This window comes from Hemiscyllium ocellatum, chromosome 8 (genome assembly GCF_020745735.1).
Source record: "Hemiscyllium ocellatum isolate sHemOce1 chromosome 8, sHemOce1.pat.X.cur, whole genome shotgun sequence".
Classification (NCBI taxonomy): Eukaryota; Metazoa; Chordata; class Chondrichthyes; order Orectolobiformes; family Hemiscylliidae; genus Hemiscyllium; species Hemiscyllium ocellatum.
Window position 1 is genome coordinate 80846423 of NC_083408.1, and position 17161 is coordinate 80863583.

The window sequence follows — 17161 nt, forward strand, 5'->3', positions numbered from 1 at the left end:
CCCTGTATTCCATGAGATCTAACCTTGCTAATCAGTCTCCCATGGGAACCTTGTCAAACGCTTTACTAAAGTCCATATAGATCACATCTACCACTCTGCCCTCATCAATCCTCTTTGTTACTTCTTCAAAAAACTCAATCAAGTTTGTGAGACATGATTTCCATGCACAAAGCCATGTTGACTATCCCTAATCAGTTCTTACCTTTCCAAATACATGTACATCCTGTCCGTCAGGATTCCCTCCAACAACTTGCCCACCACTGAGGTCAGGCTCACCAGTCTATAGTTCCCTAACTTGTCCTTAAACAGTGGCACCAAGTTTGCTAACCTCCAGTCTTCCAGCACCTCACCTGTGACTATCGATGATACAAATATCTCAGCAAGAGGCCCAGCAATCACTTCTCCAGCTTTCCACAGAGTTCTCGGGTACACCCGATTAGGTCCTGGGGATTTAACCACCTTTATCCATTTTAAGAAATCAAACAGTTCCTCCTCTGCAATTTGGACATTTTGCAAGATGTCACCATCTATTTGCCTACAGGCTATACCTTCCATATCCTTTTCCACAGTAAATACTGATGCAAAATACTCACTTAGTATCTCCCTCATTTTCTGCAGCTCCACACAAAGGCCTCCTTGCTGATCTTTGAGGGGCCCTATTCTCTCCCTCATTACCCTTTTGTCCTTGATGTATTTGTAAAAACCCTTTGGATTCTCCTTAACTCTATTTGCCAAAGCTATCTCATGTCCCCATTTGGCCCTCCTGATTTCCCTCTTAAGTATACTTCTACTGCCTTTATACTCTTCTAAGGATTTACTCAATCTATCCTGTCTATATTTGACATAATCTTCCTTCTTTTTCTTAATCAAACCCTCAATTTCTTTAGTCATCAAGCATTCCCTATACCTACCAGCCTTTCCTTTCACCCTGACAGGAATATACTTTCTCTGGATTCTCGTTATCTCATTTCTGAAGGCTTCCCATTTTCCAGCCGTGCCTTTACCTGCGAACATCTGCCCTCAATCAGTTTTCAAAAGTTCTTGCCTAATAGAGTCAAAATTGGCCTTTCTCCAATTTAGAACTTCAACTTTTAGATCTGGTCTATCCTCTTCCATCACTAATAGAATTATGGTCACTGGCCCCAAAGTGCACTCCCACTGACACCTCAGTCACCTGCCCTGTCTTATTTCCCAAGAGTAGGTCAACTTTTGCACTTTCTCTAGTATGTACATCCACATACTGAATCAGAAAATTGTCTTGTACACACTTAACAAATTCCTTTCCATCTAAACCTTTAACACTCTACAGTCTCAGTCTATGTTTGTAAAGTTAAAATCCCCTCCCATAACCACCCTATTATTCTTACAGATCGCTGAGATCTCCTTACAAGTTTGTTTCTCAATTTCCCTCTGACTATTAGGGGGTCTATAATACATTCCCAATAAGGTGGTCATCCCTTTCTTATTTCTCAGTTCCACCCAAATAACTTTCCTGGAGGTATTTCCGGGAATATACTCCCTCAGCACAGCTGTAATGCTATCCCTTATCAAAAATGCCACTCCCCCTCCTATCTTGCCTCTCCTTCTATCCTTCCTGTAGCATCTGTATCTTGGAACATTAAGCTGCCAGTCCTGCCCATCCCTGAGCCACGTTTCTGTAATTGCTATGATATTCCAGTCCCATGTTCCTAACCATGCCCTGAGTTCATCTGCCTTCGATGTTAGGCCCCCTTGAATTGAAATTTAATTTATTAGTCCTACCTTGTCCCTGCTTGCCCTGATTGTTTGACTCACTTCTGTTCTCAACTGTACCAGTGTCAGGTTGATCTCTTTCCTTACTATCTCCCTGGGTCCCACCACCCCCCGACCCCCCCAACCTTACTAGTTTAAATCCTCCCGAGCAGCTCTAGCAAATTTCCCTGCCAGTATATTAGTCCCCTTCCAATTTAGGTGCAATCCGTCCTTCTTGTACAGGTCACTTCAACCCCAAAAGAGATTCCAATGATCCAAAAATGTGAATCCTTTCCCATACACCAACTCCTCAGCCATGCATTAATCTGCTCTATCCTATTGTTCCTGCCCTCACTAGCTTGTAGCACTGGGAGTAATCCAGATATTACTACTCTCGAGAACCTCCTTTTTAAATTTCTGCCTAATTCTTTTTAATCTCCCTTCAGAATCTCAACTTTTTCCCATCTATGTCATTGGTTCCAATGTGGACAATGATCTCGTGCTGGCCACTCTCCCCTGTGAGAACATTCTGCACCCTCTCTGAGACATCCTTGATCCTGGCACCGGGGAAGCAACACACCATTCTGCTTTTTTGCTGCTGGCCACAGAAATGTCTTTTTGTACCTCAGACTACAGAATCCACTAACACAATTGGTCTCTTGGAAGCCAACATTCCCCTCATTGCATTAGAGCCGGTCTCCATACCAGAAACTTGACTGTTCATGCTACGTTGCCCTGAGAATCCATCACCCCCTTCATTTTCCAAAACATCATACCTGTTTGAAATGGGTATATCCACAAAAGACTCCTGCACTAGCTGCCTACCTCTCTTACCTTTTCTGGAGTTAACCCATCTATGTGACTGTATCTGAGACTTTCCCCCCTTCCTATAACTGCCATCCATCACATACTGTTGCTGTTGCAAATTCCTCATTGTTTTTACCTATTTCTCCAACCGATCCATTCGATCTGATAAGGTTCACATCCAACAGCATTTAGAGCAGATATAATCCTCAGTAACCCTGAAACACTCTTTAAACTTCCACATCTGACAAGAAGTACATATCACTGTACTAAAGGCCATTTTTGCTCCTTCACAATCTGCAGACCAGGTGACTGCTGATCTACAGTTCCTAATACAAATAAAACTGGCAGTCCACAGACAAGTTACTGCCTCGGGATTTCATTTTTTTCAGGTTCTGTCTTTGCCTCTGGCAGGTTCTTGTTTTCAACAGAGGCCATGTTGCTTTTGTTGTTTACTGTTATGTGCAGTGATTACGGGCAAGCCTCTCAGAATGTCCTTGAATGTTCCTCTGCTCCATGAGAGCACACTGGAGACTCAAAACCTCTGTAAGTGATTTGCTTTGATAAGTGAGTAAGTGCCTGGCATTCTGGGTATACGGTCTGGTCCATAGTGGAAGTGAGAGAAGCATTGGTGAAGACTACCTGGTGAACTGCTCCTGTCAATAAATTGCAGCAGATGCTGATGAATGTTATATATCTTAAAGTATCCTCTGGCAATCCTTCTCACTATCTGAGGCTCCCCCATTCCTGAGGTCACCTATAAACTTACTATATCAGATCACCTACATTCTCTTCCAAATCACATCTATATATTACAACAGCAGGGATCAGCACCCGTCCACTGCTACTTTCTTTCTCAGTGACTATAGGAATATAGTTGTCCACTCTGCGTACATGTCCAAACCAAAGAAACCTTATCCTTTTTATTAGCCTCACTAAGCTTTGCATACTTACCCTAGAAATTATTGTATTTTTGATGACTTTGTCTCTTTGTGTGATATTGAGAGTCTATTGTACATTTTGTTAATGGAAACTATTGAGCCCTGTTTCTAGGATGGTACAGGTTATCCAAGTTCTGTAGTGTAATAGAAGTGCACATACAGGCCTTGTGTACATTTTGAAACCATTTACAGAACACTGACAGTTGGATTTTGAACTTGTGTCACGTGGGTTTTGGTGTGAATGTATGAAGGAGTTTAATAATTAGCTTGACATTATTTTGGGTATAATGAGTTTTCTAAAACCAATATGAGAGAAGTAGTTTCTGGGATACTAATGGGAATTTTTTTGTATTGGGAGAATTTTATGAGTGGGCAGAACAACAGTGGGAGCATTAGTTTAGAAAAATCAGGATTTTTTTGCTTGGAGAAGACCCTGTTAATTGGAAAGCTTTTTTCCAGTTTGCAGAAATCCTGCTTTAAGTTTAATATTTAAAAAAGTTTCTCCTAAAGAAAGGTGTTAATTTAGAAAATAGGTTACCCCAGTATAATGATTTTTGTTAAGCCCAACAAGAACTGTTGGTTAGAACCATGAAAGGATTATTTGAAACTGAGAAAGTCTAGGCTCAGCTGTGTACTTTTAAGGATGAATCTGTCAAACTCTCAAGATTGGAAACTGAAAGAAAAAGTGAAGTTAAACTGATAGATGTGATAGAAAATCAAATTCTCTTTGGTGTTTGAACACAATAAAGTGGGATACATGGAGTTGTAGTTTTACTATGTGTTTTTAAATCTTCCAAATATATTTATATTTAAATCTTTTGGTTTATTTTATTTTATCTTCTTCTATAATTGCCTGTTCATTCTTAAGGGCAACCTGGTGGCTCTGTGGTTAGCCCCACAACATCAGGGACCCAGGTTCAATTCCACCCTTGAACGACTGTCTGTGTGCAGTTTGCACATTTTCCCCGTGTCTGCATGGTTTCCTCCCATCATCCAAAGTTAAGCAGGTTAGGTGGACTGGCCACGCTAGGTTCCTCCTTGCATCAAGGGATGTGCAGGGTAGGTGGATTATCCATGGGAAATGTAGGGCTACAGGGACAGGGTAGGTCTGGGTGGAATGCTCTTTGGACAGTTGGTGTGGACTTGATGGACTGAATGGCCGGATTCCACACTGTAGGAATTCTATAAATTAGAAGACATTTGCACAAATTGTCATGGCACCATGTGAGGAACAGGCCACTGGCACTAACATGACCTAATAATCACCATATGATGCAATCCATCCAGCGCTCTTTACATTTGCACTTATGATAGTCAAATTCTAATACAGATCACTTGCTTGTCAGTAACATGGTGAAAGTCTAACCAGGATTATATGCAAGTTCAAACACAGAAGTCAATCAACATGAAAGTATTAGTAAGACATAACGACTGCAAATTTTCCTATCCTGGCACTGGTCAAAATGTAAGATGATATGTCGTGGAACAAGCAGTTGCTTTTCCACTTATTAAGGCAAAATTATGAAATTGCAGCAGATGTAATCAACAAGTCAGAGCAACTATGAATGGCATCACTTCTATTGCAGTTGAGGAGAGATTATTACAAAGTGTATTCCACCCTAAATAGATCTCAAGAAAATAAATTCACATGAAGATTTTGAAAGCATTGAAGGCATGCTTTCACCTAAATTGCACATAACTTATGAACGGTTTGTGTTCAACATTAAAGCTAAAAGTCAAAAAGAACATAGTGATGGAAAAGGGACTACAACAATGCAGCTCAACGAATCCTGTGAATTCAGGTACCTGAAAGAAGATTTCAAAGTATTTAGAACAAAAAACATAGAACAGTACAGCAAGGTTCAGGCCTTTCATCCCTTGATGTTGTGCCGACCTTTTATCCTACTCTAAGGATCAAACTGACCTACATACCCTTCATTTACTATCATCCATGTGCCTATTCAAGAGTTCTAATGTATCTGTATACCACCGCTGGCAGTACATTTCACGCACCTACCTCTCTTTGTGTAAAGAACCGACCTCTGACATCTCCCCAAACCTTCCTCCAGTCACCTTAAACTTATGCCACCTTGTGATAGCCATTTTTGCCCTGGGAAAAAGTCTCTGACTATTCATCCTATCTATGCCTCTCATCATTTTGTACACCTCTATTAAGTCATCTCTCAGCCTTCTTTGCTCCAATGAGAAAAGCCCTCTCTCAACCTAAGACATGCCCTCCAGTCCAGGCAGCATCCTGGTAAATCTCCTCTGCAACCTCTCTAAAGCTTTGTCATCCTTCGTTATAATAAGGCGTCCAGAACTGAACACAATATTCCAACTGTTGTTGAACCAGGGCTCTATAAAGCTGCAGCATAACTTCACAGCTTTTAAACTCAGTCCCCCTACTAATGAAAGCCAAAGCACCATATGTCTTCTTATCAACTTGGGTGGCAACTTTGAGGGATCTATGGACATGGACCCCAAGATCCCTCTGTTCCTCCACATTGCCAAGAATCCTGCCTTTAACCCTGTATTCTGTATTCATATTTGACCTTTCAAAATGAATCACTTCACACTTTTCCAGGTTGAACTCCATCTGCCACTTGTCAGCCCAGTTCTGCATCCTGTCAATATCCCGTTGTAGCCTCCAATAACTCTCTGCACTATCCATTAGTCCACCAACTTTAACGTCATTGGCAAACTTGCTAATACACCCTTCCACTTCTTCATCCAAGTTATTTATATAAATCACATCAAGCAGAGATTCCAGATTAGATCCCTGCAGATCACCACTGATCCCTGCAGAACACCACTGATCACCGAGCTCCAGGCTGAATACTTTACTTTTACTACCACCCTCTGTCCGCTATGGGCCAGCCAATTCTGTATCCAGACAGCCACATTTCCCCGTATCCCTTGGCTCCTTACTTTTTGAATGAGCCTATCATGGGGAGCCTTATCCATTGCCTTTCTAAAATTCACGTACACCGCATCCACTGCTTGACCTTAATCAACTTGTTTCTTCGCATTCTCAAAGAACTCAATAAAGCTTGTGAGGTATGACCTGCTCCTTGAAAAGCCATGCTTGCAATCTCGAATCAAACTATGGTTTTCTGAGTAATCATATATCCAGTCTCTCAGAATCCTTTCCAGTAATTTGCCCACCACAGACATGAGACTGACTGGTTTATAATTCCCAGGATTATCCCTATTCCCTTTCTTGAACAAGGGAATAACACTTGTTAACCTCCAATCATCTGGCACTACTCCAATGAGGATGCAAAGATCATTGCTGTCAATCTCTTCCCTCGCTTCCCATAGTAACCTTGGGTATATCCCATCTTGCCCAGGGGACTTATCTATCCTCAAGTTTTTCAACATTTTGAGCATATCCTCTTTTTTTTAACATCAACTTGTTCGAGCATATCAGCCTATTTTGTGCAGTCTTCATAAACAACAAGGTCCCTTTCAGTAGTGAATATTGAAGTAAATTATTCATTAAGGACCTCCCCATCTCTTCCGACTCCAGGTACATATTCCCTCCACTACCCTGATTGGCCCTACCCTCACATTAGCCATCTTCTTGTTCCCCACATCAGCAGAGATTTTCCTTAATCCAACCCGCTAAAGCTTTTTCATGATCCCATCTGGCTCTCCTAAGTCCATTCTTCAATTCCTTCCTGACTACCTTGTAACCCTCTAGAGCCTTGTCTGATCCTTGCCTCATCAACCTTAAGTAAGCTTCCTTCTTCCTTTTGACTAGATGTTCTACATCCTTTGTTACCTAAGGTTCCTTCACCCTACCACCCCTTCCTTGCCTCATGATTTGGAGGTGCTGGTGTTGGACTGGGGTGTACAAAGTTAAAAACCACATGATGAAGGAGCAGCACTCTGAAACCTAATGCTTCCAAATATACCTGTTGGATGAGAACCTGGTGTTGTGTGATTTTTAACTTTGGACCTCCTTGCCTCAGTGGGACAAACCTCTCCAGCACTATCAGACAGCCCTCCCTAAACAACCTCCACATTTCTGTCATGCATTTTCCTGAGAACGTGTTCCCAATTTAGACAGTTCCTGCCTAATAGCATTGTAATTCCCACTCCCCCAATTAAATAATTTCCCATACCATCTGCTACTATCCCTGTACATGATTATAGCAAAGTCAGGAAGTTGTGATCACTGAAATGCTCTCCCACTGAGAAATCTGACACCTGGTCTGGTTTGTTGCCAAACACCAAATCCAATATGGCCTCCCTTCTAGTCAGCCTATCTACATTTTGAGTCAGGAATCCTCCTTGGACACACTTGACAAAAACTGCTCCATCCAAAGTATTTGAACAAAGGAGGTTCCAGTCTAAATTGGGGAATTCAAAAGTCACCCAAGTCAAAAGTCACCTTTCCAAAATCTGCCTTCCAATCTGCTCCTCTGTTCATCATCATATTCCAATTTGCAGGAGTTTGCTGAACAGAAATGAGTTACCATGTTTCCTACATTACAACAGACTTCAGAAAGTACTTCATTGGCTGCAAAATGCTTTATAATGTCTGGAGGTCATAGAGAACGTCATATAGATATAATACCTTTCTCTTTGAACACAAAGTTGTGCTGTGCTTGGCTTAGCTTTGGAAGTCCATTTGGCCCTTTAAGCAAAGTTATGGCTGATATTTTCACTCAACTGCATGTCAAAAAGCTGAAGAATGAATGGGGCATAGACAACACTATGGAGTTTTGGTGGGAGCTGAAACATTATCTGTTTTCCTTAAGTTCAATTGATACATATTCTTGCACAAGCATGGCTTAAATAATTCTGTTTCAAATGTCTGACAAGGTGGTTATGAATTGTCTTATTTGGATGGCAGTGGCCAACTGGAGAGATCCTTTTTCTTTGGATATATGTTTCTGCAGGATAACATGCATCAAGAAGAGAACCTTGAGAACTCCAAGGTTTGGAGTTTTGGGCAAAGTATGAAGAAAACACAGCATATTTCTGTCTTTTGATACCAGTTGAGAATAGTTCTTTACAGATACTGCAGAGGATCAGATATTGCACACATTATTACAATTTTCTACATAATTGCTTTAAAAAGTGGTGGAAAGAAAATCCAGTAGCTTACAAATGGAATTTATGCAAATAATCTACAATGTAAAATGCTGTGAATAAGTTTGTGCTTCATTACGATCCTGACCCTACATTTTAAATCCCATGAATCACTGATCACCATGAATTGACAGTAACCTCGAGCCCCATCTACATCAATGAAACTGAGATTGGGAGGGTGGAGACCATCAAGTTCCTCAGAATGATGATAACCAACCACGTTAGTGCGATAGTCAAGAAGGCACAATAACACCTCTTCTTCCTCAGGCGGCTTAGGATTTTTGGCATGTCAATACGGACCGTCACCAACTTCTACAAATGCACCATTGAAAGCTTAATGTCCAAGTGCATAACAGCCTGGTATGGCAACAGCTTTACCCAGGACCATAAGAAACTAATCTGAAGTAATCTAATCTAATCTAAGATGGTGTGCATAGCCCAGACTGTCACAGAAGCTAACCTTCCATCCATGGACTCCATTTACACAGCTTGTTACTGTGGAAAGGCTGCTAACATCATCAAAGACCCATTGCATCCTCATAATGATCTCCTACAATCACTTCTGTCAGGTAGAAAATACAGAAGCCTGAAAACAAGCATGAGCGGATTCAGGAACAGCTTCTATCTGGCCAATAGTAATACTGATGAATGGATTTTCGAGCCTCAAATAATACTGCTTTTGTTAATGTTGATTTCACCTAGCTCAGGCCCTGTGCAATGCAACTTTGTATGCCTAAGTCTTTTTGATCTGTACATATTTGCTTATTATGATCTGCTTGTACTTTTCGTAAACAAAACTTTTCACTACACCTCAGTACGTGACAATAAATCAATGAAATAAAATTTAATCCACATAAGCATAAATTCAATGGCATAATGCTGTTTCCCAGTAACCAGCACTGTTCACTAAGTTAAAACAGGAGAGTATTATTTAAAAGCTTCAGTGTTGGCAGATATGTTCAATATTTCAGGTGTTGTCCTATAATATTTTGACTTGCGCGGTCGCAGTATGGAGGTTTGGCCTTTGTTTCTTACCGTATGGAGTTGGTTCTTGCGCAGATAACCGAGGAGACAGTGGCAGCATTCTCGGTTTGAACCGGCAGCGAAAATGAAGTCGCGATTCAACACCATCGATATCCGAGCGATTGTATCTGAACTGCAGAGGTACTGGAAGGTTTTCCTTACTCCGTATAAGCTTGACTATTAACTTGCTGAAAATCACGCCATGTGTTTCGTAAACATGTTCGAGTTTCTGGGCCACGCAGCAAACTGTCAGTGACACCAAGTTGTATTTGTAAAGCGCCTTTAACGTTGCAAGGCATCAGGAGAGAGGAGGTGGCACTTAGTCCAAACCTAAATCGTGGGAAGTAGGGTTTTAGAAGGTTCCTAATTAGCCCTGTCCTACTTAACCGCTGTTCGATTTTGTAACGTTTTGTTTTAGTGATTTTATTTACATTTGCCCTTGTGGACGGTGCTGACAAAATGAACATTTTTTTGGCCATCTAATTGCTTTTAAGATGATAGTAATGATTATATTATACAGGATTGTAATGCATGCAGTGTACTTCTCGTTTAGGGCGAATTCCAGGTTTTTGACTGAGCAACAGTGAAGAATGGCAACATATTTATAGGTCTTAGTGAGTATACAGTCATACAGCACAGAACGGACCCTTCGGTCCATCTCGTCTGCACCGACCTTCCCATACTAGTTCTGGGGAGCATTTGCAGATGGTGGTTTCCGAAAAAATATGCTGCTCTTATTTTAGTCGGTAACTTCACAAGGCAATCTTGAAGACTTGTTGCAATATGTTTTGTAGACAGTATACATTGCTCATACTCTGCGGTCGTGTTTGAGGGAGTAACTGCTTAAGATGGCGGATAAATGCCATTCAGTCAGACTGTTCTATCCTGGATTTTATTGAACTTTTTGAGTGTTGTTGGAGTTGCAGTTTTCTAGGCAAATGGAGAATATTCCTGCTTTAGGAATTCAGGAATTGAGTTAGAATTGCTGCAGAAATCTGAGACTCTGATTTGCTCTTCTAGCCACTCTATTTATTTGGCTGGTCAAGTTAAATTGATGGTCACTGTTAACTCCCAGGATCCTGGTGTGGGGTTCAGTTAGGGTAACACCAAGATATTGTTTGAATGAAGATAAATATTAAGGGAAGATTTTCATACTGGTCATGTCCTTGCCTTGTGGGGGATGTGAATGTTTGTACGTATCAGTCCAAGTCTGAATGATGCCATAAAAACAGAAGGTGCTGGAGAAACTTAGCAGCATTTGTGAAGAGAAAAACAGAGTTAATGCTTAATGTTGTGACCTTTTGTCAGAATTGAAAGCAGTTGGGAAATAGTTATTTAGCTTATGACTTAATGTGTGGTGTGCATTGGTGCTAGAAGGAAGAGATAGAGGAAAGTGTGGATCAAATTGATGGAGACGTGCCAAGAGAGAGAATAAAGAGAAGCAGACAAAGGGATTGCTGATGATAAACTAAGAGAGCAAAATGCTAACTGGGCACTAACAGACTGAATATTTGAAAATGGGTTGGCTGTGCTGGGAGCAAACGATATAAATCAGGATCAACTTTGTTGGGGGTGGCCAGCAAACCTGGAGGAAGATGTTAATGTTCTGAAATTGTGAAACTCAATATTGGATCCTCAGTGATGGAAGATATCTTGTGGATGATGAGGTCCAGCTTGCAGTGAACTTCACTTGAGTACTGTAGCAGGCCTGAGACAGAAATGTTGGTGTGGGAACTCTAGTGTGTTGAAGTGGCAAGCAACTGAAAGCTTGAAGTCATTTTTGTAGGTGTTTGGCAAAGGTGACATCCAATCTGCATTTCACCTTCTTTCCTTGACTCTCTGTTTCCATTTCGGCGAATAAACTGTCCACTGCAAAGCCACTGATTCCCATAGCTAACTTTGCTATAGCTCTTCACACCCCCATGAACTGCAAGGACTCCCAGTTCCTTTGTCTATGTCGTATCTGTTTGGATGATGCCACCTTCCAAAACAGCACTGCTGACATGTCTGTCTTCTTGCATGATCGGGGTTTCCCACCCACTGTGGTTGACAGGGCCTTCAACTGCATTGACCTATCACCTGTGCCTCTGCCCTTGCCCCTTCCTATCACTCAGAATAGTGAACCTCTTATCCTCACTTTTCAGCCCATCAGCCTTCACGTTCAACAGATAATCTCTGAAATGTCAGACAACTCCAGGACACCACCACCAAACATGTCTTCCCCTCACTCCCCTGTCTGCATTTCACAGAGATTGTTCCCTCCAGGACACCCTAGTCCATTCCACGATCACCAACACCACCACCACCTCTCCATGGCACCTTCTTATGTAACCTCACAAGATGCAACAGATGTTCCTTCACCACCTCCCTGCTCATCGTCCAAGGGCATAAACGGTCTTTCCAGGTGAAGCAACGTTTCACCAATACTCCTCCAATCTTGCATATTGTATTCACCGCACCCAGTGTGGCCTACTCTACTTGCATTTGGTTTCTCTAGATTGCGTGTTCACTTTGCGGAACACCTCCAGTCTGTGCGTAAGCAGGACCCTAACTTTACCATAGTGGGTCAATTTAACACTGTATCCCGCTTGAATGCCCACATGTCTGTCCTCTGCATGCCGTAGTCTTTCAGTAAATCACTGCACACTGGAGGAACAACTTCAGACTAGGCACTTTACAGCCTTCTAGACTTAACTTAAAGGTGTTGAACTCTATTGTGAACCAACTCTCATTTTTTCCCATTCTTTTATCTTGTTATCATTCCACTTGGTGTCTTTTCAAGACTGACTGGATTCACACCATTGTTCTACCATTCTCCTGTTCCAATCACTTAAACTGAGCTATCAACATCATTTCTCCATCAGCATCCTATACCCACTATGCACACCATCACCCCTCAAATATTGCATAAATGCTGTCCCCTCCGCACTTCGCCTTTTGCTCAGATGGAAGGTCATCCAGACTTGAAACGTCAGTTTGCTCCCTCTCCATGGATGTTGTCTGATTTGCTGTGATCTTCAGCATTTGTTGTTTTTACTGCATTTCATCTATATAAAAACAGAAATTGCTGAAAAATCTCAACATCCACAGTTCTTTGGATTTTTGAAATTCTACATTTCACTTCCCCATTACAGAGGAGACCATATTCTGAACAGCATATACGATAAACTAGAAGGTGTGTTTGGGACCTTGGATAGTGAAAAGAGAGAAAGTAAATGGGCAAGTGTTGCATCTTCTGCATGGGAACACGCGGTAGAGGTGTGAGGAGGTATTGGGAGCGAAGGTGGAGTGGACCAAAGTGTCCGGAAGGGAACAGACGCCATGGAATGTTGACAAAGGAGAAGAGGGGAATAAAGTGTCTGGTAGTGACATCTTCCTGGAGGTGGCAGAAATGACCCTTTACGTTCCTTTGGATGTGGAGACTGGTAAGGTGGAAATTGAGGTCAAAGTGGACCCTATTGCTGTTGTTGAAGGGAAGGAGTGAGGCCAGAAATGTGAGACATGGTTTGGACACAGCTTAGGGCCCTGTCAGCCACAGTGGTGAGAAAGCCTCAGTTGATGAAAAAGATGGACATGTCTGAGGCCAGATGTGATAGAGAAACTAAAATAATAGATTGGAGTCCTTGCAGGAATCAGGTGTGAGGACATGTAGTCAAGGCAGTGGATTTGTAGTAGACATCAATGGCCAGCTTGTTCCCAGAAAAGGAAACACAGTCAGTGATGAACCAGGTGAAGATGAAAGTTGGAAACTTGAAACAAAATTGATACGTTTTCCAATTCCAAATGAGATAGGGAAGCAGCATCAATTATGTCAACAATTACTGATGAAAATGTTGTGGGACAGCCTGGGTAGGATTGGAATAAGGAATGTTCTACATAACTCACAAGGAGACAGGCATGTCTGGGGCTCATGTAGGGTGGAGAATGAAGGTGGTTCAGGCCTTTTAAAGAAGTGGAGAGCTATCGGACCAACCTGATGGGGGAATGTACATCTGTTTAGCATAGGTCACCACACTAATTTCATTGAATGGCAGTAAAATGACAATCAATGTGCTTCATGCAAAAACCCTCTGCTCACCCTAGCTTTTTGACCTTGCAAAGATCAGTGCCCCACGCGCCTACTGTCTGATGAAAATCCATCAGCTCTTTTGAAACCATCCAAACTCTGGTTACATCAAGATTGTATTGAGGCCTGGAACTGAGTGATCATGTCATGGCTTGCGTTGAGCAGATTATTGCTGAATAAGTGTTGGTTGTTAAAAACATTGTCACCTTCCATCGTTTTGTTCATGATTGAAAATGGGCAGATTGCTGCGGACAACCGGAAGCGACAGATTCAAACCACTACAAATACCGAAGGAAAGATCACAGAAGCGTTTCACAGGAGGCTTCCAAGCACTGAGGATGTCACCTAGACAGGGGACGAAACGTCTGCAACACAAACTCCCAGCTCGGCGAACAGAACCACAACAACAAGCACCCGAGCTACAAATCTTCTCACAAACTTTGAGTGTGACCCCTCCTCTCCTGTTTCTAACCTCAGTCCACACTACTTCAGTAAACAAGTCCTCGTCAAAAGTTCTTTCAGCCACCGTTATACTATCCTTGACTAACAAGGCCACACCTCCCCCTCTTTTACTGCCTTGCCTGTTCTTAATGAAAGATCTAAACCCTGGAACCTGCAACATTCATTCCTCACCCTGTTGGGCAGGGTGAGGAATATGCCTCCTGGCAGCCTTTCTCATACTCCTTATTGGAAAGGAAATGTAGTGCTGTGTTAGTGTCCCTACCTCAAGCCCTATTTGCCAGAGGTGTGTCATAACAGGTTGATTTAAAATAACTGTACTCCTTATTGAATTCCTCCCTTTACTTTTTTTAGTTACTAGATTTGTTTTGAATCTATCCCATTTAACAGGTGGTCATGCAAAACAGCATGATTGTTTGTGAAAATGGGACTCAGTCTGTAAAAACGGCAGTGCTTGCTTTTGGTAATGCTGTCATAGACATTTGCACATGCAATAGGTTTAATAAGGATGAGATCAAAAATTTTTTTTTTCCCTCATGTAGATTTCTTCAGCTCTTTCCCTTGACCAAGTTTGGCTGATAAATCCTTCATATAAGCCATCTCCTTCAATGGTGGCACTATTTGAGTATTTCTTGGTGAAGGACTTTCAAGTTTACTACCTCATGTATATTTTCAATATTTGGACCTCACTGCCTGCAAAACTGATTGAGATAGAAATCATCACGCTATTTAAAAGGTATTTTAGATGAATGTTTGAAACACATACAATGCTATGGGCCAAATGCTGGGAAATGGGATGAGAATAGACCGGTGCTTAATGACCTATGTGAACACGGTCGACCAAGAGGCTTCTTTCTATGTCTCTGACTTTATGACCTGAGACAGAAAGGGGCAATGCTGTGTGTCAGTGAGTTTGTGATGCAGTAACATGTCTACTACTTACAACTACCAAAAAGAAAATGAAAAGTGTCCTTTGTCATTTGTGGAAATTTGCTTCTGTACAAATGGATGCTGTTTCACCCAAATAACAATTGTAACTCATTTCAAACATTATTAATCTGTTGTATAGGTACTTGAATTGCCTTGGAGATGTGAAAGGCACTATATAAAGCTAGTTTTTTTTTGTGTGATGTACAGGGGTTATCTGAATTACAAATGTTTGACTTATTAATGCTTGTACTTACATCCATATGGCATCATGTTTGTAATTTTAAAGATCTGACCTATAAGTGTTTCTAGTACTTACGGTTACAGTTTGTTCTCTTGTAATGTGCACTTTGTCAACACGATTTAGTTATAATGCGATTGGTGAATTGGCGAACAATATTTTTAAAACACAGACTCCCATTGGCTATTATGCAGTTCCATCCCCAATTACTTTAAATCCACTCTAGGTGTTTAGTTCAGGTCAAGCAAAGGTGGCTGGATAATAGGGCAATTTTTTTCTGACTTTATTGTTGATGTTTTTGAGGATGTTTTTCGAAATTATTGTAGGAGAAGAGATTTAGATTTAAGATTCTCCACATTCTGGGTTATGCACAAAGCCATTCCCCCCCCATTGGTGAGCTTTCTGAAAGCATCAAAGTGCTATTTCTACCTCTGAACACAATTTTTCTCATTCCACACATGGATGAGGGTGCAAGAGCAGCTTTTAAAGCTTATTATTTAAGGTGCACATTCGGGAATTTGATTGCAGCTACTGAGGAGAATAATGAGGAGTGTTCTTCAATTTTGGAAGAGCTTTAACATTACGAATGCTATTGATGTCATTGTGGAAGCCAGGGGTGATGTCAGTGAGGACTGCTTACATGCAGTTTGGTAGAAGGTTCTCCCAGATTTTCTTCATGACTTTAAAGATGTTGATCCATCTGAGGAGTTTCCAGCAATCAAAAAACATTGTGTTGCTCTTGCAAAGCAAGTTGGATTTGAAGAAGTGGAGACTTATCTATAACTTGTTGGTGCGGGGCAAATTGAAGTTTGAGACGAAGATGATGAAGTCCAGAATGGAGCATTACGAGAACTTTCCGCTCTTGTTTTGTCTTCTATCCTGAGGGAAGTTGAGAAGCCGTTGCAGCTCTTAGACAATGACAACAATGGAACATGCAGCAGGATAGCAGTTAGTGGCATAAAGTCTTATCTTGCAGCTTCTTTGAACAGCTTCTTAATGAAAGAAGAAAGATGGCAAAGCAGATGCCTTTTTTAAAGCCAGGTGACACCAAAATTGGAGGTGTAATGGATAGCAAAGAAGGTTATCTCCGAGTACAATGGGATCTTGATCAGATGGGTCAGTGGGCTGAGGAGTGGCAGGTGAAGTTTAATTTCTATAAATGTGAGGTGTTGCGTTTTGTAAAGGCAAATTTTAGCAGGACTTATACACTTAATGGTAAGTCCTGGGGAGTGTTGCTGAACGAAAAGACCTCGGATTGCAGGTTCATAGTTCCTTGAAAGTGGAGTTGCAGGTAGATAGGATAGTGAAGATGTTTGGTATGCTTGCCTTTATTGGTCAGTGCATTGAGTGTATGATTTGAAAGGTCATATTACAGCTGTACAGGACATTGGTGAGGCCACTTTTGCAAAACTGTGTGCAATTCTGGTCTGCCTGCTATAGGAAGGATGTTGTGAAACTTGGAAGGGCTCAGAAAAGATTTACAAGGATGTTGGCAGGGTTGGATGGTTCGTGCAATAGGGAGAGGCTGAATAGGCTGGGGCTATTTTCCCTGGAGTGTCGGAGGCTGAGGGATTACCTTTATAGACTTTTTTGTAAAATCATACAAGTAGAATAAATAGACAAGGTATTTTCCCTGTGTTTGGGGGGAGTCCAGAACTAAAGTGTGTGGGTTTAGGGTGAGATGGAAAAGATTTAAAAGGAATCTAAGAGGCGACCTTTTCACACAGAGAGTGGTGTGTGAATGGAATGAGCTGCCAGAGGAAGTGGTGGAGGCTGGTACAATTGCAACATTTAAAAGGCATCTGGATGGGTATATAAATAGGAACGGTTTAGAGGGATATGGTTCAAATGCTGGCAAATGGGACTAGA

The 17161-nt window shown here is 41.5% G+C and overlaps 2 protein-coding genes across 2 annotated transcripts in view; one reads left to right on the forward strand and one right to left on the reverse strand.

Moving 5' to 3' along the window:
• The window catches only part of LOC132818347 (MAPK/MAK/MRK overlapping kinase-like), a 135819-nt gene extending 126159 nt beyond the window's left edge, over nt 1-9660 (reverse strand). Inside the window, exon 1 of the mRNA XM_060829286.1 lies at nt 9612-9660. Within this exon, the coding sequence (XP_060685269.1) occupies nt 9612-9660 (49 nt within the window). The remainder of the gene's footprint in view (nt 1-9611) is intronic.
• LOC132818346 (ribosome quality control complex subunit NEMF-like) overlaps nt 1-17161 on the forward strand; it is a 163480-nt gene that overhangs the window by 23868 nt on the left and 122451 nt on the right. The window contains exon 2 of the mRNA XM_060829284.1: nt 9636-9740. Within this exon, the coding sequence (XP_060685267.1) occupies nt 9685-9740 (56 nt within the window). The 5' untranslated portion in view covers nt 9636-9684. The remainder of the gene's footprint in view (nt 1-9635; nt 9741-17161) is intronic.